Consider the following 24,742-nt stretch of genomic DNA (forward strand, 5'->3'; position numbering starts at 1 on the left):
ATCTTTTCTGGCATTAGCAGGGGGAGGGGAGAAGATCTGGGAGTTTTTTGGTTCAAGATTTAATCAGTCCTTACCCACAGCTCCCTGTTCTCTGCCTCCTGCCCGTTTCCATGCAGCTCTTGGAGCTCCAATTTAGCACTGATGAGAAAAGACAAGTGTTTTCCAGAATTGGATGGCACAGTGAGGAAATGGCCCTCATCACTTATATTTATGTTCTTAATTCACTCCTCTCTGGTCATTGGCCATTGTACAAGGCCCCCATCATCTCTTCTGGTTACAACACTTGAGCAGAGTTTGTCTTAACGTGATGGATGGCAGCAGAACTTTCAAGGTAATTATTGAGATTGCTGCAGCAGTTCCTTGAAGGGATTCTGAAGGGTATTTTTGGGTGGTGGTGAGCCAGTGAAAGGTCCAACAGGCTGCAGGTTTTACCTGACTTGGTTTTTTTTCTCATTCCCTGTGATGCTGGCAGGAAAAACTGGAGGTCACCTGTGCACAGAGAGACACAGCCAGCTCCTCCTGCACAGCATAAAGCTCACTGCCTGCTCTGGAGGGAGACAGCTTAAAAGGGGAGGAGAATGATGGAGCAGAGTTTGGCTAATGCTCCCTCTCAATGCACCAAAGCTCGCTGCCATCATTCCTCCCAGGATGGCTTTGGGGATGGATGTGAACATCCCTGAGCAGCGTGGAGCTGCAGGGAGAGGGCAGTGAATCTCATTCCAGCCAGGAGCAGATGCAGTGCTGCCTTAAAGGGGTTTTGGTAACCCAGCTCCCCTGGGCAGGCTCTGCTGGCAGGTTGCTGCTCTTTGTGGCCCCATTTGCTGGGAGGTGCTGCTCAAGGACAGACAGAGCTCTAAATGTTCAACTGGGAGGTGAAAAACCAGCCCTGGGTGGAGCTCATGGCCACCTCCTGACTCCTTGTGTGCACAGGGCTCTGTCCCAGAGCCAGTGACATTTCCAGGCTCCCTGAGAGCTCTGGTGTCACCTTTCTGTGTGCTCTGTGTTAGCTGGATAAAGGGATTTGTGCCTTAGTGTGTTTTTCCAGGAGTTTCATCTTCCCCAGCTGCTTCTCTTTGGAGATCAGCTATTGATACCCCCACATCTGAAATGAGGAGAAATTTCTGGAAAGTGCTGGAACAGGCTGCCCAGGGAAGTGGTGCAGTCACCAACCCTGGAAATGTTCAAAAAATCTGTGGATGTGGCCCTTGGGGACACCTTCCACTATCCCAGGTCACTCCAAGCCTCATCAGAGACTTCCAGGAAATTTTTTTTCTCCTGCAAGGTTGATGGTGATCCAATTGTTCAATGAATTTGAGCACAGAAATTGCACAGGATTTTGATTTTTTAAAAGTTTTGTGGGGTTTTTTTTTGGCCCAAGAGTAAACTTTTGTAAACTGAGGAAATCAATGACAAAATTTAAATCAAGAGATAGCAATAGGGGGCATTTTATAAGGAGAACACTTGGGAAAGAAAACCATCTGGTTTTCTTGTCTTTCCCTGTCAGGGATAAAAGTCAGGAAAGGTTTTTAAAAATCCACTGTGTGGCTGTTGCACATCCCAGTAAAACCAGGAGCATTAACAATAGCCATGCCTGGAGCCTGAATTATTGTAATGCCATTTGTCTTGGTTATTGCAGAGCAGGACTTGGTGCAGAGCTTTGCTGAAGGGATCATAAAGTTGGTGTGAAGAGAGCTGGAAACTAAACAGAAAAGGCTTTTACAAAAAAGCCATTAAATGAGAAATGAGGTCTGGCTGAGAAGTGGGGCATGAAGGAGGGATGTGGCTGGCAGGGCTGTGGATTTTGCTTTTCCCACTGCTCCTTTTCCCTGCTGCTGGAATCACCTGTGCCCCACAGGTGAGTTCCAGAGGAAATTCCCCTCCTTTCCTGAGCCTGTGCTTCCTGCAGGGTGCAGGGGAGGCCAGGAGTGTGTGGGAACAGCAGCTCCTTAGAGCTGATCAATGCCTTTAATCCATATTTTCTATGGGATCCTGTGAGTTCTTGCACCCTTAGTGCTGACTGATGGGTTTAATCCACGTTTTCTACAGGTTGCTGGGAGTCCTTATGTCCTTAGAGCTGATCAATGGGTTTAATCCATATTTTCCATGGCATCCTGTGAGTTCTTATGCCCTCAGTGCAGACTGATGGGTTTAATCCATATTTTCTATGGGATCCTGTAAATTCTTGTGCCCTTTGTGCTGACTGGTGGATTTAATCTGTGTTTTCCATGGCATCCTATGAGTTCTTATGCCCTTAGTGCAGGATCTAATCCATTTTTTTCCATAGGATCCTTTGAGTTCTTATTCCCTCAGTGCTGACCAATGCCTTTAATCCATGTTTTCCACAAGATCCTTTGAGTTCTTTTACCCTTAGTGCTGACTGATGAGTCTAATCCATATTTTCTATGGGATCCTGTAAATTCTTGTGCCCTTTGTGCTGACTGATGGGTTTAATCCTTATTATCTACAGGATCCTCTGAGTTGTTGTACCCTTAGTGCAAACTGATAGGTTTAATCCATGTTTTCCATGGGATTTTGTAAATTCTTATTCCCTCAGTGCTGATCAATGGGTTTAATCCATATTTTCCACAGCATTCTTTGAGTTCTTGTACCCTTAGTGCAGACTGATGGGTTTAATTCATATTTTCTACAGGATCCTCTGAGTTCTTGTACCCTTAGTGCAGACTGATGGGTCTAATCCATATTTTCCATGGCATCCTGTGAATTTTTATGCCCTTAGTGCAGGGTCTAATCCATGTTTTCCATGGGATTTTGTAAATTCTTATTCCCTCAGTGCTGATCAATGGGTTTAATCTGTATTTCCCACTGGATCCTTTGAGTTCTTTTATCCTTAGTGCAGACTGATGGGTTTAATCCATATTTTCTGTGGGATCCTGTAAATTCTTGTGCCCTTTGTGCTGACTGACGGGTTTAATTCATATTTTCTACAGGATCCTCTGAGTTCTTGTACCCTTAGTGCAGACTGATGGGTCTAATCCATGTTTTCCATAGGATCTTGTGAGTTCTTATTCCCTGAGTGCTGATCAATGGGTTTAATCCATATTTTTCACAGGATCCTTTGAGTTCTTGTATCCTTAGTGCTGCCTGATTTTAATCCATATTTTCTACAGATCCTGTGAGCATCCTGTGAGACACCACCCACTCAACCCAACTTTGTGGAGCAGGTTGAACTCCCACTGAACAACCCATTGCAATGGAGTTGTTCTAAATGGGAAAAATTTTATTTTTTGGAGTGTTGTGGCATTCAGGATCCCAGGATCAGCACTGTGCAGTGCCTGGTTGTGATTCAGAGAGATCTGGCCTGGCTCAAGTGCAAAGCAATGTCCATAATTACACCTATAAGGGAAAGTATTTTCCTTTCATCACTGTTAGCCCTAATTACATTTATCAATGGGAGTCCTGCTCCAGGAATCAATACAGAAGGAAGCTGTGCCTGCTGGTGAGAGGAGGTGCATTTCCCCAGCCTTCCCTTGTCCTGCAGCAAATAATGGTAATAACAAATCTATATTTGTGTTTGCTGTTATCTGGATCTCTTTGGTGAGATAACACAGAAGAAAAGCAGTGTTCTCTCTTTTTTCCTTGCTGCCTGTGTGTTTTCATATTTTTAAATTAACCTTATCGACCCACCTGTTGCAAGCAGGGCCCTGCTGGCTGCCAGCTCCTGGGACTGAGATTTCTGCACCAGTCCAAAATCCCAGAACGGTTTGGGATGGAAAACACCTTAAAGCTCACCCCATTCCCCCCTCCATGGGCAGGGAGAACTTCCACCAGCCCATCATGATAAATTGGGAAGATTTTTGCCCTTTTATAACCCAACTCCAGCACTTTGTTCTGTTTTTGTCCCTCACAAACTTTCACCTGTCCCTGATGGAGAGCTGAAGCTTTGTAGGACATGTTAATTTTATTTTTTTTTATTTTTTAATTTTTTTTTTCTGGTCTCTTTAAGTAAGCAATATATATTCAAGGCTAAAAGACACTCAGGAAATGAAATTGCTGGCGTTGCTGCTGCTCAGAGGGGAAACCATTTCCGTCCCTGCTAATGGAGGAGGGGTCCTGCTCTCAGCTGGGGGGTCACAGAAACAGCAGAAATGCCTCAAAATGAGGCAGCAGAAAGGAAAACCAAACCAAGTCTCTGCAGGAGCTTGCAGGTTGGTTGTGCTCAGGTTTTTGTTCATCCCCTGGGGTTTCCATAACATCTGGAGCAGCTGGACACACGCCCAGCCCTGGCTGCAGGGTTTTGGTCAGGAAAAGCTGCCAGCAGCTCCCCAAATGCTGTGTGTGGCTGTGGATTAACTGCAGGGAGGATTAGCCTCCCCAAAAACCTTCCAGAGGCTTCTCTAGGCCTGGGTTAAGCTGACAGGCTCTTAATTGAGTGATATCCCTGCCTCTGTGGCATGGGGACTTCAGCTGCAGGAGGGGGCAGGGGATGGGGGAGAGGGGAAATCCCACATCCTGCAGCCTCTCCAGGCACAGCAGAGGGTTTTTGGCTTTCCAGACCCAGCAGATCCGTGCCAGAGCTCTGCAAATCCCTGGCTGTGCCTCCCAGGGTGGGAGGAATTAGGAATGTCAGGTTAAATAAGCTTTTTTTGGGAAAGGGAAATCCTGAGAGTGAGCAAGCCCAGAAACTTTAAAGGCTGGGATTCAAGTTTTCATTGCTGTCAATTGATTTAATGTGAAATATGAAGAGTGGGGATGGGAGGGAGTTGTGGAGGGTTTCAGGGGTGTCTCTGGAGTGGCTGGAAGGTGACAGGGACATGAGAGAGTCTGTGTGACATGGGCTCTGTGTGAGAGGGGAAAGCTGCTGGAGAAACAGCTCAGGCAGCTGCTGCTGCATGAGAAAGGAAAAACCAGGAAGGACCTCGAATGAAAACCAGAATCACTGAGGTTGGAAAAGCCCTTCAAGCCCAACCTGTGACCTCATCCCCACCTTGGTGACATCCAGTCATCCCCTGGGGACTCCAACCCACCTCCCTGGGCAATATTTAACAAGTCCCTTCCAATATTTGACAGCTTTTTCCATGTAGAAATCCCTCCTGATGTCCAACCTGAGCCTCCCGTGGTGCAGTTTCCTCTCCTGCTGCCACTGGCTGCAGCTGGTTTGGGGTTGATGCTTCATACCCTGCCCTGCTCATCTGCTAAAAATTCTCCTTTCTGGATTCCTGACCCACCCACGGGACACTGGGAAAATCCCAAATCCCTGTTCCCAAGGGAGAGCCCTGTGTGCCCTCAGGCATCCTCTCCCCATCGCAACCAGCGGCTGGAAAATTCATTTTATCACTGCAAACCGAAATGCAGGAGAGCTTTCTGCATTTCCTTGAAAACCACGTTAATGTGACAGCTTTCAATAAAACAAAGGAGCAGGGCTGGAGGTGAGGGAAAAAGCAGATATATGTAATTATAAGTAATATGTTACTGCTCCCAGGGCTTTTTCTGTCTGACTGTTTCCCCTGAGATGAGTGAAAGCTGAACCCCAGCCCGGCTGGCTCAGCTCCCTGCCTGTTGACCTCGTCAGCAGCGCTGAATGCAAGAGGCAAAAAAGAACAAGAAATTGCTTTTTGTACCTCCAGTCAGGAGAGCCTGCACTTCCCCTCTCAGGCAGACTTTTCCATCTGTTACCTCAGCAAGAAAACTTAATTGAGGCGATGTTGTGGCAGCACAGAATGAAACATCCATTTCTCCAGAACCACTTCTGCAACTTGTTTCACTTTTCAACAGCACTTCGCTGTCTCGCACGGTGGATTTGTCTGTCTGTTCGCTGTTCTTTTGTTTGTTTTGTTTTTCCCAACAACAATCTCCTTCCATGATATTTTTCATTCATGCCCAGGCAAACATTTTGGAGCTGTCGCTCGGGGTTGTGTAACCCAGGTGCATAACGAGAGGAGAATCTCTGCTGGCGGACTAGACAAAGAGTGCGAGAACAGAAGGATTATCCCTCGCTTTTCCCGACATCGGGAGACTAACGGGAGGTTTTTAGCAGTACTTAGAGCCTGTGAGCGCTGTGCTGTCGTTTCAAAGCCGGAGAGGAGCTGCTGATGCTCTCGGGCTGGTGCTGAGCCCGTCCCCAGCTCTCTCCGTGGCTGCGGTGGCTTTGGAGCATCTTTGTAGCTCAGGTGATTTGGCTGCCTCAGAGAATCCCTGTGCAGCCTGGCTGCTGCCTTTAGAAGTAACCGGGGTTTTCAGATTTTTCTCCTGAAGTGCAGATCAGAGGTGCTGGTGCTGTGTTTGCAGGTGGAGCAGGCACTGAGAGGGCTCAGGGCTGAAATTTTGGCTGCGCTCCTTGCCCCAGAGCATCCCCTTGCAGCCAGGGCACAGGGAGTTGTCAGGCTGTAAACAACAGAATACCTGTAAAGTATTATCTATTTTCTTTTATTTTTCCACAGTTTTAGGGACGTAGTTTCTCTTTTATTTCCGTGTTATATGTGAAACTATGCACATTAAAATCTTTTTGTGAGGAAAAGGAATTTGCGTGGCACAGCCCCAACCTGACCGTGCTCTTTTGCCACTACCCTTGATGTAATTCCGGTAAGGTTTCAAATCAGAGCAATTAAACAGCCTCCCCAGAGCATCTCCCCCCATCCCAGCCCCTCCCCGTGTGATGCTGGCAGTGGGGAGGGCGGGGGAGCCGTGTTTACCCCATCCCTGCCAGGCAGACAATGAAGCTGCTCTCTTCCAGATGGCCCAGGCTCCTCTCCAAGCTGACAAACCAGGGCTGGTGCCATCCAAACAGCCCCAAACAGCCCGAGAGAGGCGATTCCAGCGCCTCCAGTGACCATCTGGCCGCACAAACTGATTTTCTATTTGGATAATAAAGCCTCTCCTACGTCTCCAATATTAGCCGTGGATGGGGATGCTAATTGATTTAATTGAAGCTCCCAGTGTCGAGCCGTGGGCACTGCCAAGCTTCGCAGTTTGGGTGTGTGGAGGGGTTTAATGAGTGTTGGAGAGGAGGAAATTGTGGGCTGATTTTGAGGTTTTGGGAAAGGATGGGCTGTGGGAGTTCCTGGAGTATGGGAATCCCAAATTCCTGCCCCAGGAAGGAAATGGAGAAGCTTCTGCTGGGCTGCACTAAGCAGAGATGGAATGGGAGTGCTGAACTCTTTAACTTATTTATTTTTAAACAAAAGTTGTCTTTTCATGTTTTATTTATACATATACATGCAAACATGTATCAGATGGGGTGATATGAGAAATAAAATCGTGGCCAAGTGATTAATACCCTTTATTTTTGCACTTTAGTAGCATCTCACAACTTGGCTCATGATGTTCCACAGAAAAAAATCATCCATTCAGAGACTTCCAATGTCTCAACCCTCTCTGTGCCTTGAAAATCTGTTTGCTGAGCTCAAGAAATTGAAATTTTTGGAGAAACACCACTTTTGACCTCGAAGATATTGCCAGAGCTTCTCTGCCAAAAATTATCCCAGCTTGTCTCTTTTTTTTTTTTTCCTTTAGATGACCTTTTTTTTTTTCTTTTTTTTTCCAGCAACAAAAGCATCAACAGGGAAAAAAAAAAAAAAAAGAAAACTCACAACCTTGCAGCAAAGTTATCCACATAAAGAAGTGGCAAAAAGTGACCTCTTGCAGCAGGGACAGGATCAGAACCAGCAGGTTTTGAAGTTATTCCCACATAACCTCAAGCTTTATTCATTAATATTCCTGATCATTAAGGAACTTCATGATATTAAGGATGGTATTTCCTAGGAAAAGCACTTTGCCTCCTCCACTTCAGCTTTTGCCACTCTTCAGGGGAATATTTTGGATTTTTTCCCTGTGCTTGCTCTTGTTTCAAGCAGGAGGGATGTTGGCCTCATTTCCTGTTGATTTTGCTCTGTGCAGACTCCTCATTGACTGGTTAATCAGGAAAACACAGCCAAGCACTTTTTGTGAAAGGCACTTGGGTTTGGAGGGGAGGAAAACAGCTCAGAGGAGGCACCTGCAAACCACCAGATTGTGGGCCTGGAATCCTTTTATCCTGTAAAATAGTTGGGAAAGGGGAGATAATTTGGGTTGTAGGAGCAGGGATGGGCATTTCCAAAAGGTGGGAGAGTCCAAGTGAGCGCTCTGGGCTGCCAGGGGAGGATGGTGAGGGGAGAAATGACAATTTTCTGGGGGCTTTACCCCATTTTCTCAAGGGTGGAAGATCCTGTCAAGTGGCTCTGGCAGGAGACCTCAGGAATTGTGTCCTCTGATGTCACTGCACTGTTAATTGGACTTGACAGATGATAATGAAGGGGAGGCTGTGGCTGAGCAAGGGCACAGGGAATGGCAGCACTCCTGGGGGAGCAGGGCAGAAAAGAGAGCCCAGATGTGCAGGAGTTATGTGAGGTCACTCCACATATTAATCTTTGCCATTTCTGCTCCCAGAGGTGGAAATCAGTGACTCTGAAGTGAAGGTTATTTACCTTTTATCTCCAGATCACAATCCTTGCTGTTAAACCTCGTGAAAATGAGTTTTTTTGGGGAGGGACCCTCCTCAGAGCAGATGGGGAGGGGGGGAGACATCGTGGTGCTGTGTCCCCAAAATGCAGCCCTGTTCCCTGGAGCTGTGGTCCACCTGCTTTATGGCTAATGCATAATTAGCATTAATTAGCTGAATTAGCCAGGAAAATGGGAGGGGGGTTTTCTTTGCTGGAAGGTCAGCGTGTCCTGGCCTGGCTGGGGGACACTGTGACCTTGGCAGTGTGGGCAGGACTGAAGTGCTGGGTGCTGCTCCATGGAGGAGAGGGATTCAATCCTTGAAAAAGGTGAGATTTTAACCCCCTCAGGGGCAGGACTGGGCTGAGTTTTCTGCCTCTCCTCCCCACGAAGAGGAGGTGAGAGCCCATCTCTGGCTGCTGAGGAATGGAGTCCTGAGCAAGCAGCCACTTGTGCCCTGCCTGTCACGACAAGAGCAGCCTTGGTCATCATCAAATCACACCAAAGGGGCACCTTTTGCAGAGCAGGTGCATCTGTGGGATGCTCAGAGGCTGCTAGTGCCACAGGCAATGTCCTCCCTGTGCTGGGAACCTGCCCAAGGAGGGGACTCTCACTCCAGGGTTAGTTTGGAATTCTCCCTTCACCAGAGTGATTCTCCTCGAGGATTTTCAGCTCCTGGTCTCCCCTGATCTTGGGCTCTCCTGTTTCTCCTGTAATTAGCAGGAAACTGCCTGAGCTAAATGCTTTTCCCTGACTGGCAAGAGCACAACACTGATGAGTCAGGGGAGGAAGAGCTGCTGTTTAACTGGAAAATGGGACTGGGGAAAAGGAGCTGAGGAATGAATGAGTGAATGACATTTGTTTAAAGGCACACAAGGAGATTAATGATGGGAGTTAAAGTATGAAAGCAACAGGGCCTAAGTGTGGCTTTAATGGAATCCATTTTCTCCACCATCTCCTGCAGGAACTCTTTGGAAGTAGAGAAAGGGGAAAATCACTTTACAGTAATAACTGTTATTTATATAGGAGAACAGCTTTGGATATATCAAAATTCAAGGTAATAACTGGCCCCTCACAATCATTGTTATCCATTTAAAGGACACTTTGTGTGATGGTGAGGAGATGGAGGAAATAGCCCCAGTCCTGCAACTGATCCAAAATGAAGTTTATTTTATCATTGTCACCATTAGTCAGTTCCCAATCTGATAGGATCGTGTTAAGCAAAAGGGGAAGAGGCTGGAGGAGATGAAGGGGGGTGGAAATCAGCCTTGCAGGATTTTCTGGGACCATTTCTGGGCTCATCAGAGACCTGGGGCTCCCTCCAGAGCCTCCCTCCACCGTGGCTCTGCTCTTGGGCAGGAAATCTGTCTTGCACAAAGCAGGAGCTCAGCTCTTCAGCTCTTCTGCAGGAATCAGGAGAGACTCATGAATGATTCATGAGGAGGGACTGGGGGTAGCAGGGAAGGATGATAATGATATTCTCCATGTGTCAAAATATAACAATAATTTGACCAGCTCTAATTTTTAATAACCACTGGGTTTGGGAGCAGATGTGATGGATGAGCTGGAGCAAGCCATGGTCTCCCAAGCTGGCTTTTCACTTCAGAGCACCAAGGCCACTCTCTGAAATATTAGAGCTGTATAAAACCTCTCAGGCTGTGGGAGGAAGGAGCAGAAAGCTGAAAAGGAAGGGACAAAGGGTCTGCTCTGCTTTCATAATTCCAATTAGACTAAGTGTTAGACATGATCCTTAATTGATCCCGGCTCAGAGTGGGAATTTTATCATTTTTAAACCTCCAATCCCGTGATGAAGCCTCTCAGAAGGGTTTTCCCCTTTAACTCTGCAGGGTGTTGCTGAGAGGGGTGGCCAGGAGAGGGTGACAGGAGGGGAGGCTGGGGAGTCACAGTTTGATGGTGGGGTCACAGTTTGCTGTCCCAGACGTGGCCCAGGACGTTTCTCACGTGGGAAGAGGCAGGGGAGGATGATAAAGCAGCCCTGTTTCTCCAGGCAGGCTCTTTCTGGCTGGGATAATGAAAAAGAATTGGATTTGTGAGGGCAGCTGACACAGCTGGCTGTCTCCAAGATGTTTTCATCGCTGTGTTAAGAACTCTTTTACAGACTTGGAGCAGCACTGGGAGCGTGGTGCTGCCTGAGGCTGCCAGCCCTGACTCCTCGTGTGACAGTAGTGAGAGTGAACCCCAGCAGGAAGCCAGAACCCCCAGCAGAAATTCCAGGCCACCCCCTGGAATACCAGAGAGCCTTGGCAAGGCCCCCTGTCTCCCCTAATGTGTGCTGAGGCTGGCAAGTGTCAAACATCAGTGCAGGTATCCTCATTAAGATGGCTGGAAGGAGGAGGATTTAATGATCTGAACCATGACTTCAATTAATCAGTATAAATGTTGCTTATTTATAACATAAACCCCTGCCTATGGATAACTCTGTTGTTTAATTAAGCTTATCACTGGGAACCTGATCCAGTTCCTTGCTGCATTAATGTCACTAATTCAGTGTCCCCTCTAAGAGGCTTCAGAACAGACTGCAGGGGATGGAATTCACTCCACTCCCTGTGCTTTCCAATCCTGGCTGGGTCTGGAATGTCTCAATCCTCACCCAGTGCTGCTGCTGTTTCCTCCCCAGTCCCATCAGCTCTTCCATCATTCCTGACATCCCAGGAACCAGCAACAGCTTTTCCTTTGGGTTTCTTCAGCTTTGTTCACTAAGAGGTTTTTTTATGTCTGCTTTAATTTGCTCTCTGCAGCTGAGCCTTTTCTGTAGCCTTGCTTTCCCTCTCTCCCTTCCTTGCCCTCTCCAGTTTCTGTGTGGTGCCTTTAAAACTTTTCCAGATGCAGGAGAATTTGTAATGAGCTCCCAAGCTGAAAGCAAAAGCTGTTTGCCCAAAAGTTGTTCTCTACCCACACTGGAGAGCCTTGCACTAGAAACCTCAGAGATTCTCTGGGAAAACTTTGAGTAACTTTTTAAGGATTTTGTGGCTGTTTTTTCTGTTGTGCCAGGGATTCTCCAGGCAATGTCTGACACCCCCCCTGCTTAGGGGTGGTCTCCAGAGGATGCTGAGACAAATTGCTCTGGGCAAGGATGTTGCTGTGCATCACTTCACTCACTCAGGGCTCTGCAGATCCCTTCTCTCAAAAAGCCATCTAAAAAAACAAAGTGGAGCTGCCTCTTTTTTTTTGGTCCAAACGACCAGAAGAAGTGTCCTGGGATTAGATGAATTAGCAACATGCTACTAAGATGGATAGAAAGGCAGGGAAAACCATGTCAGAGTCCAGGGAAAAGTAAATTGCTGCTTCTTTTTGCCATGCAGAAGTCAGGGAAGAAGCCATCAGGGGGAGAAGGATTGCAGTGGGCAGAGCATACTAACAAGGGAAGGCAGGAAGACATTAAAGCAACCCACTAAACCAGCTGAAGGCTGAGTGGCCAAAAATAAATAAATAGAGGCTGTGCAGATTGATCAGTATTGGATCTGAAGGGCTTCCACATCTGCTGTGGCAGCTCTTTAGCATCTCATTCCAGCCTGACTCTGCAGCCAAAGGTGTTTGTTCTGTCAGGGAAGCACAGGGATGAAAACAACCCTGAGGCACACCAGGGGAAGGCTCAAGTGTCGTTTTATACCTGGATCAAACTCTTTGATGTGGTTTAAGGCATCTGGGTCCTCTTCAAGAGAGGTGAGGTTTCCAAGTCACCTTTTCCCAACTTTATTCACCTTTGCAGCTTTTCTGTTGGAGCTGACAGGTTTAGGGGAAGGTGTCCAGACCCATGGCAAGGGGGTGGAATTTGATGATCCCTGAGGTCCTTTCCAGCCCAAAGCCTCCCAAATACACTTTGACTCTTCCATCCACACTCAGCCTGGCATTCCCATTTATCTTCAGCCACATTCCTGCTCCCAGGGATTCCCATCTCCCAGATCTCTGCTCTCAGATGCCTGAGGATTGAGGCAGAGTTGTCAGGTTTTGGTGGCAGAAAGGCTGAGTCTCTAAACAAGGCTTCCTGAAGCCTCCTGGCACATTAAATCTGTTTATTTGCCACGTGGTCCTATAAAACCTTGAGGAGCTGTTTTATCTCTTCATCCTTCATCCATCATGAGAGAATGAAAATCATTCCACCTATCATTTGTCTGGCTCATATCTTTATAGGAATTGCCATATCTACATCCAGCATGGTTGGTCCTTGTCCTTGGGTCCATCTTTTAGGGATTTGTCACAGCAGCAGTGGCCAGTGATGTGTAACAGGAACAGAAGTGGTGTAAAATATCTCTAAACTCTCTATATTAACCTCTACAAGGTTTTCCCCCTCCTCACCTTGATACTGGGGGTACATCCAGGGCTGGTTTTTCATCTCTGTGTGTGGATGGGGGAAGCAGGACCTGGAATTCCCTCCTGCATGCTGTGGGTGAGCTGCTGGCACTGGGTTTTGCCAGCCTGGGATGGATCAGCCAAAGCTGGAACCTCCCTGAAACAGGAGGTGCTGGAAGAAGAGCAAATGCACTTCAAATGCTGAGATATCCACGAGGGACCAGAGGAAAATGGGCATTATAGCCCCACCTGATGGAAATTCAGTGGCTTTAGAGGGACCCCCCATTTTTAAATCCTGTAACCTGCTGTCTCATCCTCACCTGGGTCAGAGGAAATTGCCTCAAGTTGTGCCAGGGGAGGTCTGGATTAGATATTAGGGAAAATTTCTCCATGGAAATGTTGTCAAGCAGAGTCCCAGGCTGTTCTGGGTGGAGTCACATCCCTGAAAGTGTTCCAAAAATGTGTGGGTGTGGCACCTGAGGACAGGGCTTGGTGACCGTGGCTGATGATCTTAGAGGTTTTTTCCAAGCTGTGATCAGAAGGAGGTTCAGGAAATGGTTTCCCCTGCAAGGCAAAGTGCCAGCTGTGGGAATGTTTCTCTCCTTAAACCCCTGTCAGTCAGAAAATCCCAAAGTGCTGCAGGTCTTTGTGTGCTGGAATAGCCACTGAAACCTCTGGGGATGGAGCTCTGGGATTTTGTGGGGTTGTGGGCACAAAACACATTTATTGAGGGGATTTTGTGGGGTCTGGGTCCTTTCCTGCCTGCTCTCTGCCAGCTCTCCATCCCCAAATCCCACAGCTCCATTATTCATTGCCACCTCTCAAATCCATCCCTAGATCCATAAATCCTGCTGGATTTTCCCATTTGTTTGTTGGCTTTTTGTTAGTTTTGTTGATTTTTTAACTCAGAACTTTACCCATTGTTTCTTCCTTCCTCATTCTTTTTGCTTGCCTGGCAGTGGCACTTGGGGTTTGTGTGGTTATTTTTCTTATGTTTATACTCTCCACTGACTTAATTAAGTTCTTGCTCATTTCTTGGTCTTGCCAAGTTTATTGGCCCCACCAGGGCTTCCCAGTGCTCTCTTCCTACAAAACCACAGCTGCTGCCAGTCACCTGAGACCACGAGAATGGGCAGAAAAACTCCTTTGGAAACTCAGCTTGACATTATGGAAGCAAAAGACAGGCAGAAAAATGATCTTCCCTACTCTGGTCAGGGTTTTTAGGCTGGATTCCTAAGAAAATAAGATTTAGGTATTTAGGGGATGTGGGTGGCCATGCAGGAGCTTGGATTTTTGGGCAAACTCTGGTCTAGTTTAATAGATGGGGTTTTGCATTGGTGATGAAAATCTGGATTAGAGGGCAGTGCTGTGGGGAGCAAAGTTTCAGGGAAAACAAAACAAAAAAATAAACCATCCCACCACACCTCATTGATCTGTCCAGGAACAAGCTCCTGGTGCCTGAAATTCCCTGTTTTTTGAGGATTTTGGACATGCAGGAGAGCCCCTGGTGTCCATTCTTCCAGCCTGTCCCTTCCTTTCAGTTCCACAATCCCCTTCCCTGACCTTACACCTCATTCCTCCTTCTCCCTGCTTTTCTCTCCTTGCTTTTGGGAATTCTCCTGGCAGGTTTTTCAGGGCATGGAGTGGGATTTAGCTGGTCACACTCACAGTATTTAAATCCCCAGCTCAGGGCTTTCTCCACAGCTGCAGTGCCTCAAGTCTGGCTTTGCAACCTCACAGGAGTTCCCCTTTAAAATCACTTTCCTGCCCTGCTTTGGTACCAGAGGGTGGGTTCAGACCCCCTGAGCCAGCTCTGGAGGGGAATTTCCCATTTTAGACCCTTTTTCTTATATTTTTTATGCCTTTTTATGCTCTTCATGCTCAGGGTGTTTGTGCTGCCTCAGAGTGGGATTTATGTTCCCAGAATCAGGTGAGATGAGGAGCCTGGAGGGTTTTTACCTGCCTGCTCCAGGGGTTGATGTGTGCTGGGATCCAGGGATGCATCCCAGCATGATGGACAGATCACCACCCTCCTTCTCAATTTTCCTGGAAACTCCAGGTCTCTGGGAGTGTAATTCTGATTTTATGTACACAAAGTAGTTATTAAAGAAGATAAAAGAGAGATTGTGTTTCAAGCAGCAGGAACTAAAGCCCTCAGCTGTTTTTATCACATCTCCCCTGAATTTGCTCTCTCAGGATAGCAGGAATGAGAGGGAAGCTCCATTTAAATGCAGATTTCCAGTGCTGGCCAAGAGCAATAAATAGCCCTCTGCTACCCCAACCAGACAAACATTATCAAGCCTCTTTGTGAAGGAGATTTTATGTTTTCAGATCTTCTTTTTTCCTTGATGAGATGCTCTTTCCTCGCAGAGTAATAGCGTGTTGACGCCTTTTTATTTTATTTTTAAGCAGCACTTCAGAGATTATAATGGAAATACAATCCCACCTGTTTCTCCACTGGAGCTCCACTTGACAGCCCTGTAATGAGGAGCTGTGCAAATTTCTTCTCCTTTACTGTACTGACAGCCTGGAGGGTTGATACCTTATTCAGCAGAGCAGAAAAGCACAAAAAAAGGGCAATTTTGGCAAGAATTTGTATTCACCTGACCCTGCAGCCTGGTGGTTTTGGGGGTGGTTTGGAGTTCAGGAGGATGGGGAGAGCTGGGGCATCTCCTGATGTTCCTCAGCAGGACAGAATGAAATGTTCTCCTGGAATTCTTTTGGGTTTCCTGGTTTGGAGAGGAAGGGCTGGTTGGCTCCAGTGGCAGGTACTGGATTTCTGAGCTGGGCTGGGATTGCAGCTCTTCATTTGATGAAGGGGAAATAAAGGATTTGAAGAGTGGGGCCAGCAGGGAGGTGAGGAACCACCTGGAATTGTGTGTCCAGTTCTGGGCTCCTTGTGGGATGAGGGACATGGAGGGGCTGGAGAATGTCCAGGGAAGGGGATGGAGCCCCAGGAGGGGCTGGGGGAGCTGGGAAGGGGCTCAGCTGGAGAAAAGGGGGATCAGGGGGGACTTTGTGGCTCTGCACAACTCCCTGCCAGGAGGGGACAGCCAGGGGGATTTGGGATTTCTCCCAGGAACAGGGACAGGAGGAGAGGGAACAGCCTCAGGCTGGGCAGGGCAGGCTCAGGGTGGAATCAGCAGGAATTTCCCCATGGAAAGGGGGCTCAGGGACTGGAACTGCCCTGGGAGGGTTGGATCCCCATCCCTGGAGTGTCCCAGGAAGGGCTGGACTGGTGCACTCAGTGCCCTGGTGGGGATTGGGCAAGGTTGGACTCAGTAATCCCAGAGGTCTCTTCCAACCTCTGTGATTCTGTGCCTGTGTTTACAGCATAAATCAGAAGAGGTTGTAGGTGTGATCTTAACCTGTCATTTGGGAAATATTACAGGTACCTTTATGTGTTTTTCACTTGGAGGGACAGGTTATGAGCAGTGAAATATCCTGTTTACCAAGCCAGTGCTGTGTTAAATCTACATTTTCCAGAGATTCCTTGAGATGGAAATCATGTTTCTGAGTATGACTTTACATTTCAAAGGTATAAAAAGCATCGGAGAAAATGTAAATTAAAAAAAAAAAAAAAAAGCTGTGAACAGAGAAAGGTCAGTGGCACACAGTTTGTTGTGGCTGTGTGTAATCCTCACAGTGGCATCTGTTCCTTGTTATTGTTATAAAAATGTGACTTCATTAGATTTTGGATGAATCACGAGTTGGGAGGGGGGATGTTGAAGCTGGCCTGTCAGAGTGCATATGCTGGGAGTCTGGCTGGGGCAGCACTGGGAGCCACACAGCCCTGGGGAGCAGAGGATGGAGCCTTGCTGCTCCCTGTGCCCTGCTGGGCACCAGCTGAGGATGGATTCCAGCGCTGGCTGAGCTGCTGGGGCTCTGAATCTGTCACAGCTCAGGGAGACAGCTGGCTGCAGCCTGGGGAGCACAGTGACAGCCCTGCCTGCCCCTGGCACAGAGAGGCACTGCTGAGCTGGCTGGGGTGAGACATGAACGGCCTTCCTCCCCCGGAAGAAGTTTCTGCAGGGGAAGAGGCAGGAGGGATGGAGCATCTGCTGTCACAGCTGGCTGGGCTCAGGGCTGGAGGGGCTGTGGCCACATGGCCCCTTCCCCTGTGGGCTTAGGGATGTGGGGCTTGGGGAGCCACAGGAACTCCTTGTGCAGCCCCTGAATGAGCAGAGAGCCCCAATTCCTGTTCCTTGTGCAGCCCCTGGCTGAGCAGAGAGCCCCAATTCCTGTTCCTTGTGCAGCTCCTCTCAGCAGAGAGCCCCAATTCCTGTTCCTTGTGCAGCCCCTGGCTGAGCAGAGAGCCCCAATTCCTGTTCCTTGTGCAGCTCCTGAATGAGCAGAGAGCACCAATTCCTGTTCCTTGTGCAGCTCCTCTCAGCAGAGAGCCCCAATTCCTGTTCCTTGTGCAGCCCCTGGCTGAGCAGAGAGCCCCAATTCCTGTTCCTTGTGCAGCCCCTGGCTCAGCAGAGAGCCCCAATTCCTGTTCCTTGTGCAGCTCCTGAATGAGCAGAGAGCCCCAATTCCTGTTCCTTGTGCAGCTCCTGAATGAGCAGAGCCCCAATTCCTGTTCCTTGTGCAGCTCCTGAATGAGCAGAGAGCCCCAATTCCTGTTCCTTGTGCAGCTCCTGAATGAGCAGAGCCCCAATTCCTGTTCCTTGTGCAGCTCCTGGCTGAGCAGAGAGCACCAATTCCTGTTCCTTGTGCAGCCCCTGGCTGAGCAGAGAGCCCCAATTCCTGTTCCTTGTGCAGCTCCTGAATGAGCAGAGCCCCAATTCCTGTTCCTTGTGCAGCTCCTGGCTGAGCAGAGAGCACCAATTCCTGTTCCTTGTGCAGCCCCTGGCTGAGCAGAGAGCCCCAATTCCTGTTCCTTGTGCAGCTCCTGAATGAGCAGAGCCCCAATTCCTGTTCCTTGTGCAGCTCCTGGCTGAGCAGAGAGCCCCAATTCCTGTTCCTTGTGCAGCTCCTGGCTGAGCAGAGAGCCCCAATTCCTGTTCCTTGTGCAGCCCCTGGCTCAGCAGAGAGCCCCAATTCCTGTTCCTTGTGCAGCTCCTGGCTGAGCAGAGAGCCCCAATTCCTGTTCCTTGTGCAGCCCCTGAATGAGCAGAGAGCACCAATTCCTGTTCCTTGTGCAGCCCCTGGCTGAGCAGAGAGCCCCAATTCCTGTTCCTTGTGCAGCTCCTGAATGAGCAGAGCACCAATTCCTGTTCCTTGTGCAGCCCCTGAATGAGCAGAGAGCCCCAATTCCTGTTCCTTGTGCAGCTCCTGAATGAGCAGAGAGCCCCAATTCCTGTTCCTTGTGCAGCCCCTGAATGAGCAGAGAGCACCAATTCCTGTTCCTTGTGCAGCTCCTGAATGAGCAGAGCCCCAATTCCTGTTCCTTGTGCAGCCCCTGGCTCAGCAGAGAGCCCCAATTCCTGTTCCTTGTACAGCCCCTGAATGAGCAGAGAGCCCCAATTCCTGTTCCTTGTGCAGCCCCTGGCTGAGCAGAGAGCCCCAATTCCTGTTCCTTGTACAGCCCCTGAATGAGCAGAGAGCCCCAATTCCTGTTCCTTGTGCAGCTCCTGAATGAGCAGAGCACCAATTCCTGTTCCTTGTGCAGCTCCTGAATGAGCAGAGCCCCAATTCCTGTTCCTTGTGCAGCCCCTGGCTCAGCAGAGAGCCCCAATTCCTGTTCCTTGTGCAGCCCCTGGCTCAGCAGAGAGCCCCAATTCCTGTTCCTTGTGCAGCCCCTGGCTGAGCAGAGAGCACCAATTCCTGTTCCTTGTGCAGCTCCTGAATGAGCAGAGAGCCCTAATTCCTGTTCCTTGTGCAGCTCCTGGCTGAGCAGAGAGCCCCAATTCCTGTTCCTTGTGCAGCTCCTGAATGAGCAGAGAGCCCCAATTCCTGTTCTTTGTGCAGCTCCTGAATGAGCAGAGCACCAATTCCTCCTTCCCCAGCTCCTGGCTCAGCAGAGAGCCCCAATTCCTGTTCCTTGTGCAGCTCCTGAATGAGCAGAGAGCACCAATTCCTGTTCCTTGTGCAGCTCCTGGCTGAGCAGAGAGCCCCAATTCCTGTTCCTTGTGCAGCTCCTGAATGAGCAGAGAGCCCCAATTCCTGTTCCTTGTGCAGCCCCTGAATGAGCAGAGAGCACCAATTCCTGTTCCTTGTGCAGCTCCTGAATGAGCAGAGCACCAATTCCTGTTCCTTGTGCAGCTCCTGAATGAGCAGAGCCCCAATTCCTGTTCCTTGTGCAGCCCCTGGCTCAGCAGAGAGCCCCAATTCCTGTTCCTTGTACAGCCCCTGAATGAGCAGAGAGCCCCAATTCCTGTTCCTTGTGCAGCCCCTGGCTGAGCAGAGAGCCCCAATTCCTGTTCCTTGTACAGCCCCTGAATGAGCAGAGAGCCCCAATTCCTGTTCCTTGTGCAGCCCCTGGCTCAGCAGAGAGCCCCAATTCCTGTTCCTTGTGCAGCCCCTGGCTGAGCAGAGAGCACCAATTCCTGTTCCTTGTGCAGCTCCTGAATGAGCAGAGAGCCCCAATTCCTGTTCCTTGTGCAGCTCCTGGCTGAGCAGAGAGCCCCAATTCCTGTTCCTTGTGCAGCTCCTGAATGAGCAGAGAGCCCCAATTCCTGTTCCTTGTGCAGCCCCTGGCTGAGCAGGGAGCCCCAATTCCTGTTCCTTGTGCAGCCCCTGGCTGAGCAGGGAGCCCCAATTCCTGTTCCTTGTGCAGCTCCTGAATGAGCAGAGAGCCCCAATTCCTGTTCCTTGTGCAGCTCCTGGCTGAGCAGAGAGCCCCAATTCCTGTTCTTTGTGCAGCTCCTGAATGAGCAGAGCACCAATTCCTCCTTCCCCAGCTCCTGGCTCAGCAGAGAGCCCCAATTCCTGTTCCTTACCCACCTCCTCTCAGCAGAGAGCAACAACTCCTTCTCATCCCCACCCCTGAGGGATGAAAAATCCCTGCAGGACACTCACTAAAATCCACTTTTCTCAGAAGGTGCCATCCCATCCCTCTGCATTTCTCTGGCTCCCAATTATACCTTTATTTTTTCTGCTTCTTGCTGTTAAATCATTAATTTTGAGCCTGGCCTTTGAAATCTGATGGAGATTTGCAGTGGCAGTCACTTGTTGCTTGAACTTTGATTGATTATTATCCAGCTACTCCAAAGGTGTAAACTCTCCTGGTTTGGTGCTCCTGGAGTGTGGATTTTGTGTTAATTGTATGGAAAATCTGAGTAATTGGAATAAAAAGCTAATTATTATGATATAAGGGATATTTTTCTGTGAGAATTGGAATATCCCTTGGGAAGAGATGTTCTTCCTGAGAAAAGCTTCACTCAGTGCCTGGGAAATCCTGAGCAGTCCTGAGCCAGGCTCTGCACATCCAGGTGCTCCTGGCTCCCTCTGCAATATTTTTCTCATTATTCATGGAGAAGCAGTCTAGACCAGAGACATTTATCACGATGGGGAAGATAGAAGTGATTTTTGAGGGCAACAAAGTTCAAAGACTTTGCTGTAAGTCTTCAGGATTAAAGATTTACTTGATGCATCTTCCCCTGTTTAATAGACAGGAAGAGATGAAAGGGAATTTCTATAAAGATTTTCGTTCATACTTAATGATGCCTCTATTAGATGAGCTTTGGCACAGTGTCCCGAGCCATGAAGCTTTAAAACCAACCTTTTTTAAACATTAAATGACCTTTTTTCATCCTCCAGCTTTAATAAATAAAGATTAGTTCAGCTTCATTACCTCCCTAGTCCTGGGGGCTGGTTTAATATTTAGTTAAAGTAACCAGTCTCCCAAAATGAGTACATTTTGCTGGTTTCTTCAATCCTACAGAGAGACTGGAAAATCTACTGGAGTTTGATCTGGGTTCTGCCCCTTCCAGCCTGGATCCATCTCCATCTGAATTCCTTTCATTCCAAAACCTGCACTTTCCCCTTTCTCTTGTATTTGCTCCCAAAGTTCAAATTCAATCAGAGCTGAGTAGGTAAAAGAGTTTGCTGCTGTTATTTTGGGTTCCTTTCCCTTTCCCCTCTTCACCTTCAGGGAAGTTTGCAAGATTCTCAAAAATAAGAATAGAAAATCCCATCCTGAACAGAGACAAAAAAAGCTCTGTGCAAAGTTTTATGCTTAGCTGGCTTGAGGAAGCTATTGCAAGTGCTTAGCTTTTGGCTATTTTTATACTTAAAAATCATTTAACTGTACATTAGTGGAAGTTGATTTTGTTTGAAAGCTGCCAATTAGGAAAATACTTGAAAACATTCCCCTATTTAGTGCTTTTGAAGCTTTAAATTAAAAACTAATGAATCTGAGAATGCTGACATCCACTCCCCCACTGCTGATCTTTAATTTCCCAGAGTCAGCACCTGAGCTGCATTTGGAGATGTTCATCAGGCTCAGCACATGGATTTACCCTTCCCTGGGAGCAGGGCTGCAGGAAAAGTTTCTGCAAGAACTTTCTCCTCTGCTTCTCTCCTGGAAGAGTGAAGTTGATGGCAAATTGTTCTCCCAGCTTTGTTCTAATTAAAGGAAATAGTCAGCCATATTAATATCCTAAATGCTCCTGGCCTTGGAGGAAAGCACAACCCTTTCTGCTGCATAATGAGACCAACACAATTTAACTCTAAAATTGGGAAAAGATTGCAGAATAAGGAATTCTTGAGTATTATCAGGGTATGAAGGAAATCAGGCTGGTGTTGGATTTTTCACTGCTGGGGTTAGGGCAGGTGGGACACAGAGATGCTCTGCAGTTGTGCCAGGAGGGAAAAGATCCAAAAAGATCCCCGTGGGATGAGCAGGGCAAGGCTGGGAAAAGAGCCCTGGGAGGTGGAGCAAGCTGGGTGTTGAAACCAGGCTGGGTCAGACTTAGGGGCAGGAAAAGCAAAGGAAAAGGAGCCTGGGCCCCAGATAGGGGGGTCTGGACTGTGTTGGGCACTCCATGGTGGCAGTGGAGGGTGATGGGAGCAATGGGGACCTTCCAGATCCTTCTGTGGATCTCAGTCCCACCTCCAGACATCCCTCTGCTGCTCTAACCTGGTCCCAGCCAGCTCTGCCTGCCAAACCTGTGTGTCCTTTGTGCCTTGCTCTTAGGACTCAGGATATCTCCCTGATGGGCTTTATTTCAGTTCCCAGCTCATTTATGCTTTTCCCTGCCAAAAAAAAAAAAGCCCCAAACCCAAACTTGCAGCACAAGGACAGGTTCCAAAGCCTCCAGGGAATTGCCTCCTTCCTTGCCATGAACCAGCAGAGTTCCAATCCCTGCTTTGCTCCCCTAACCTGATCCAGCACCTGAGCAGTCCTGAATGGCACTGCTCCCCTGTGGGGGGATTTTCTGGGAAGATAGGAATTGGTGGGTTTTTAATGCCCACAGCAAACAGCAGTTCTGCTCTTCCCCAGATCAAATGGAAAAAACTGTGTTTTAGGGGGAGACCTCCTGTTAGCCAGGACAAACTCACTGGGGTGCCAGCTCCTCATGAAATTGTGGCCTGAATGCTCCACTCCTGAATCCTTTCTGCCTTCCCTCCCAAAAACAAAGCTAATGCCCCTCCCCACCTCCCTCTGCCTGCCACAGATCTGAGTGGGCAGCCCCAGGAGCTGGGTTCAAGAGCCAAGAGCGTTCTGTTTGAAAAATATTTGTCCCTTGCCACCCACGGCTGCCCACGTGCTTCCTGAAATATTCCAGCTCCTGAGCATCCTATCAATGCTTCCACAAAGGAACCATCTGGGGCTTTCTGGGGACGTTCTGCCTTTGTCAGGATGCGAGGATTTGGGTTTTTTGGGGTTGGACAGCTGGATGTGCCTCCCTGGGAGCCTGGCAGTGTGGGTGGCTGTGCTGTGCCATTCAGCAGGTAAAACAGAGGCTGCTGCAAAGATTGCACCACCCACCCGTCTGGCAGGACCTGGGGAGTGGGAGAAGCAGCAGGAAAGGCCACGTGTGGGAAGGGGGAATGTGCCAGCTCTGGTGGTGGCAGGAGCACAAACAGAGCGAGCGCGGGGACGGGGAGGGGAGTGCAGATCCCAAACCTCACCAGTGCCAACACCTTTCCCCCACAGCTGCCATCCTGGATGACCCCATGGAGTGCAGCAGAGGGGAGAGGCTCTCCATCACCCTGGCCAAGAACAGGATCAACCGCGCGCCCGAGCGGGCGGGCAAGGCCCGGGTGGAGGTGGACATCTTCGAGCTGCTGAGGGACAGCGAGTACGAGACAGCAGAGACCAGTGAGTACCTGAGAGCCCAGCTCTTCTCCCTCAGCGTCTGTCACACAAATCCTGGGTTCTGGCAGTCAAAGGGGAACAGAGAGAAAATTCATCTCTCTGTGTTGCAATACGCAGAGAGTCGTGTGTAATAATGGCAATGACATCTTAAGTGTGAGAAGCTGAAGAAGCACTTTATTAAAAAACTGAACCATATTTATGGTGTGGTTCACAAGTTTTAAACAGGACAATAGGAGAAAACATCATCTATCACGTACAACATGAAGCTGTTTCTCAATCAACACCAGGTATTAATGTCTGCTTATTAATTCCTTTCTGTTTACTACAAAGTTATCATCCTGAGAAAGGCTCAGGCCAGAGCTGAGAAACTGTCTCAGCCTGGGAAAAAGAACTCAGAACCTGAAAAAGGCCTGGCAAACTCTGTGTGGTGTCCACATCTCTGCTGTTTGCACAGAGCAGTTTTCACTTGAGGTGAATTAGATGTGCTGGTGTGAGCCCAGGCTGGACTGAGAGGATCCCTGCCCCCAGTAAGCTTTGCTATCACTCAGCAGCTTGGGACAAATAATTTCCTTTAATCTGCCTGTCAATAAACAGGGGTAATGCTGATCCTATGTATTTTTTTTTTTTTTTTTTAAGTTTGCTCACTTAATGGAGAGCAAACAAGAGACTCTCAGGCAAGTTGGGTGCAATTAAGTTCTTTTTAAAACCCTGTGGAATCCTGTGTGTCAGCAAACATGTCATCTCTTCCTGGAGCTTGAGGTTGGCAGCAGATTTATTTACACCAAGTGAAGTTTTTCAAATGATCTTTGAAATCATGAGGATGGAGAAGAGCTGATTTCAAAAGAGCAGCAGGTTTCCCATCTCACTTGCAAGTCCCTGAATGAAGCTGTTCTTTATTAGGGTTGTTCCTCTGGATGCCCAATATGCCAATTCAATGCTGGTGAATAAAAAAGAAATTTATGGTCACTGTCCCACAGTTTGGAAGGAATCCCAAAGGTCTATGGTGGTTTTTTTCCTTTTAGAGGGAAACTCTTTGGAATAGGAAATCCTCCTTTTAGAATCGTTTTTAAGCCGACCTTTAGAGTTCAAGGGAGGGCTATAATTTTTTATTACCAGCTGGCTCAAGAAAGCTGGAGGAATAATTTGAAATAATAGTGATTTTAGACTTGTTTCCTGATGATCCTGCATTCCATGACTGTGTGACCTGCAGGGTATCCCCAAAGAGTGTGGCAGAGTGCTGTGGTTTGGGGCTGGCTGGTTTTCCCTGGATTTTGGTGGCTTTTCTGAGCACCCAGCAGTGCTGAGGGCTCTCCAGGGGAGCTGGCAGAGCAGCTCCGTGGGGCTGTGGGATCAGCACATCTCTCCTTCATTTCCTGATGAGCGTTTGCACTAATTATAGCAGTGTGCAGTTAATAAAGAGCGTCTCAGCAAGTACCTGGGCTCTATTTATAGAGCCTGTCACCCATCAGGCAGCCCAGACTGAACCCAGCTCAGGGACCCAGCACTTCTCCACTGCTTTGGATCCCTTCATTTGTAAAGATTTTCCTGTTCTTCCCCATCCCTGTTGTCCACTGTTGTCCCCAAACATGGCCCAGCATTAGGGCAGATCCAGTTTACCTGCCAGAAGGGATGGGAATTGCCTGGATTGAAAAGAATCACAGAATCCCAGACTGGAGACTTAAAGCTCATCCAGCTCCACCCCAGCCCATCCTTGGACACTTCCAGGGATCCAGGGGCAGCCACAGTTTCTCTGGGCACCCTGTCCACCCTCACAGGGATTTTTTTCCTCAC

At 48.5% G+C, this 24,742-nt stretch overlaps 1 protein-coding gene across 1 annotated transcript in view; it reads left to right on the forward strand.

The window, feature by feature from the left end:
* GRIK4 (glutamate ionotropic receptor kainate type subunit 4) overlaps positions 1–24,742 on the forward strand; it is a 187,805-nt gene that overhangs the window by 91,606 nt on the left and 71,457 nt on the right. The window contains exon 3 of the mRNA XM_056509786.1: positions 22,790–22,954. Coding sequence (XP_056365761.1) covers positions 22,790–22,954 — 165 coding nt within the window. The remainder of the gene's footprint in view (positions 1–22,789; positions 22,955–24,742) is intronic.

The sequence above is a fragment of the Oenanthe melanoleuca genome, chromosome 24 (assembly GCF_029582105.1).
Source record: "Oenanthe melanoleuca isolate GR-GAL-2019-014 chromosome 24, OMel1.0, whole genome shotgun sequence".
Taxonomy (NCBI): Eukaryota; Metazoa; Chordata; class Aves; order Passeriformes; family Muscicapidae; genus Oenanthe; species Oenanthe melanoleuca.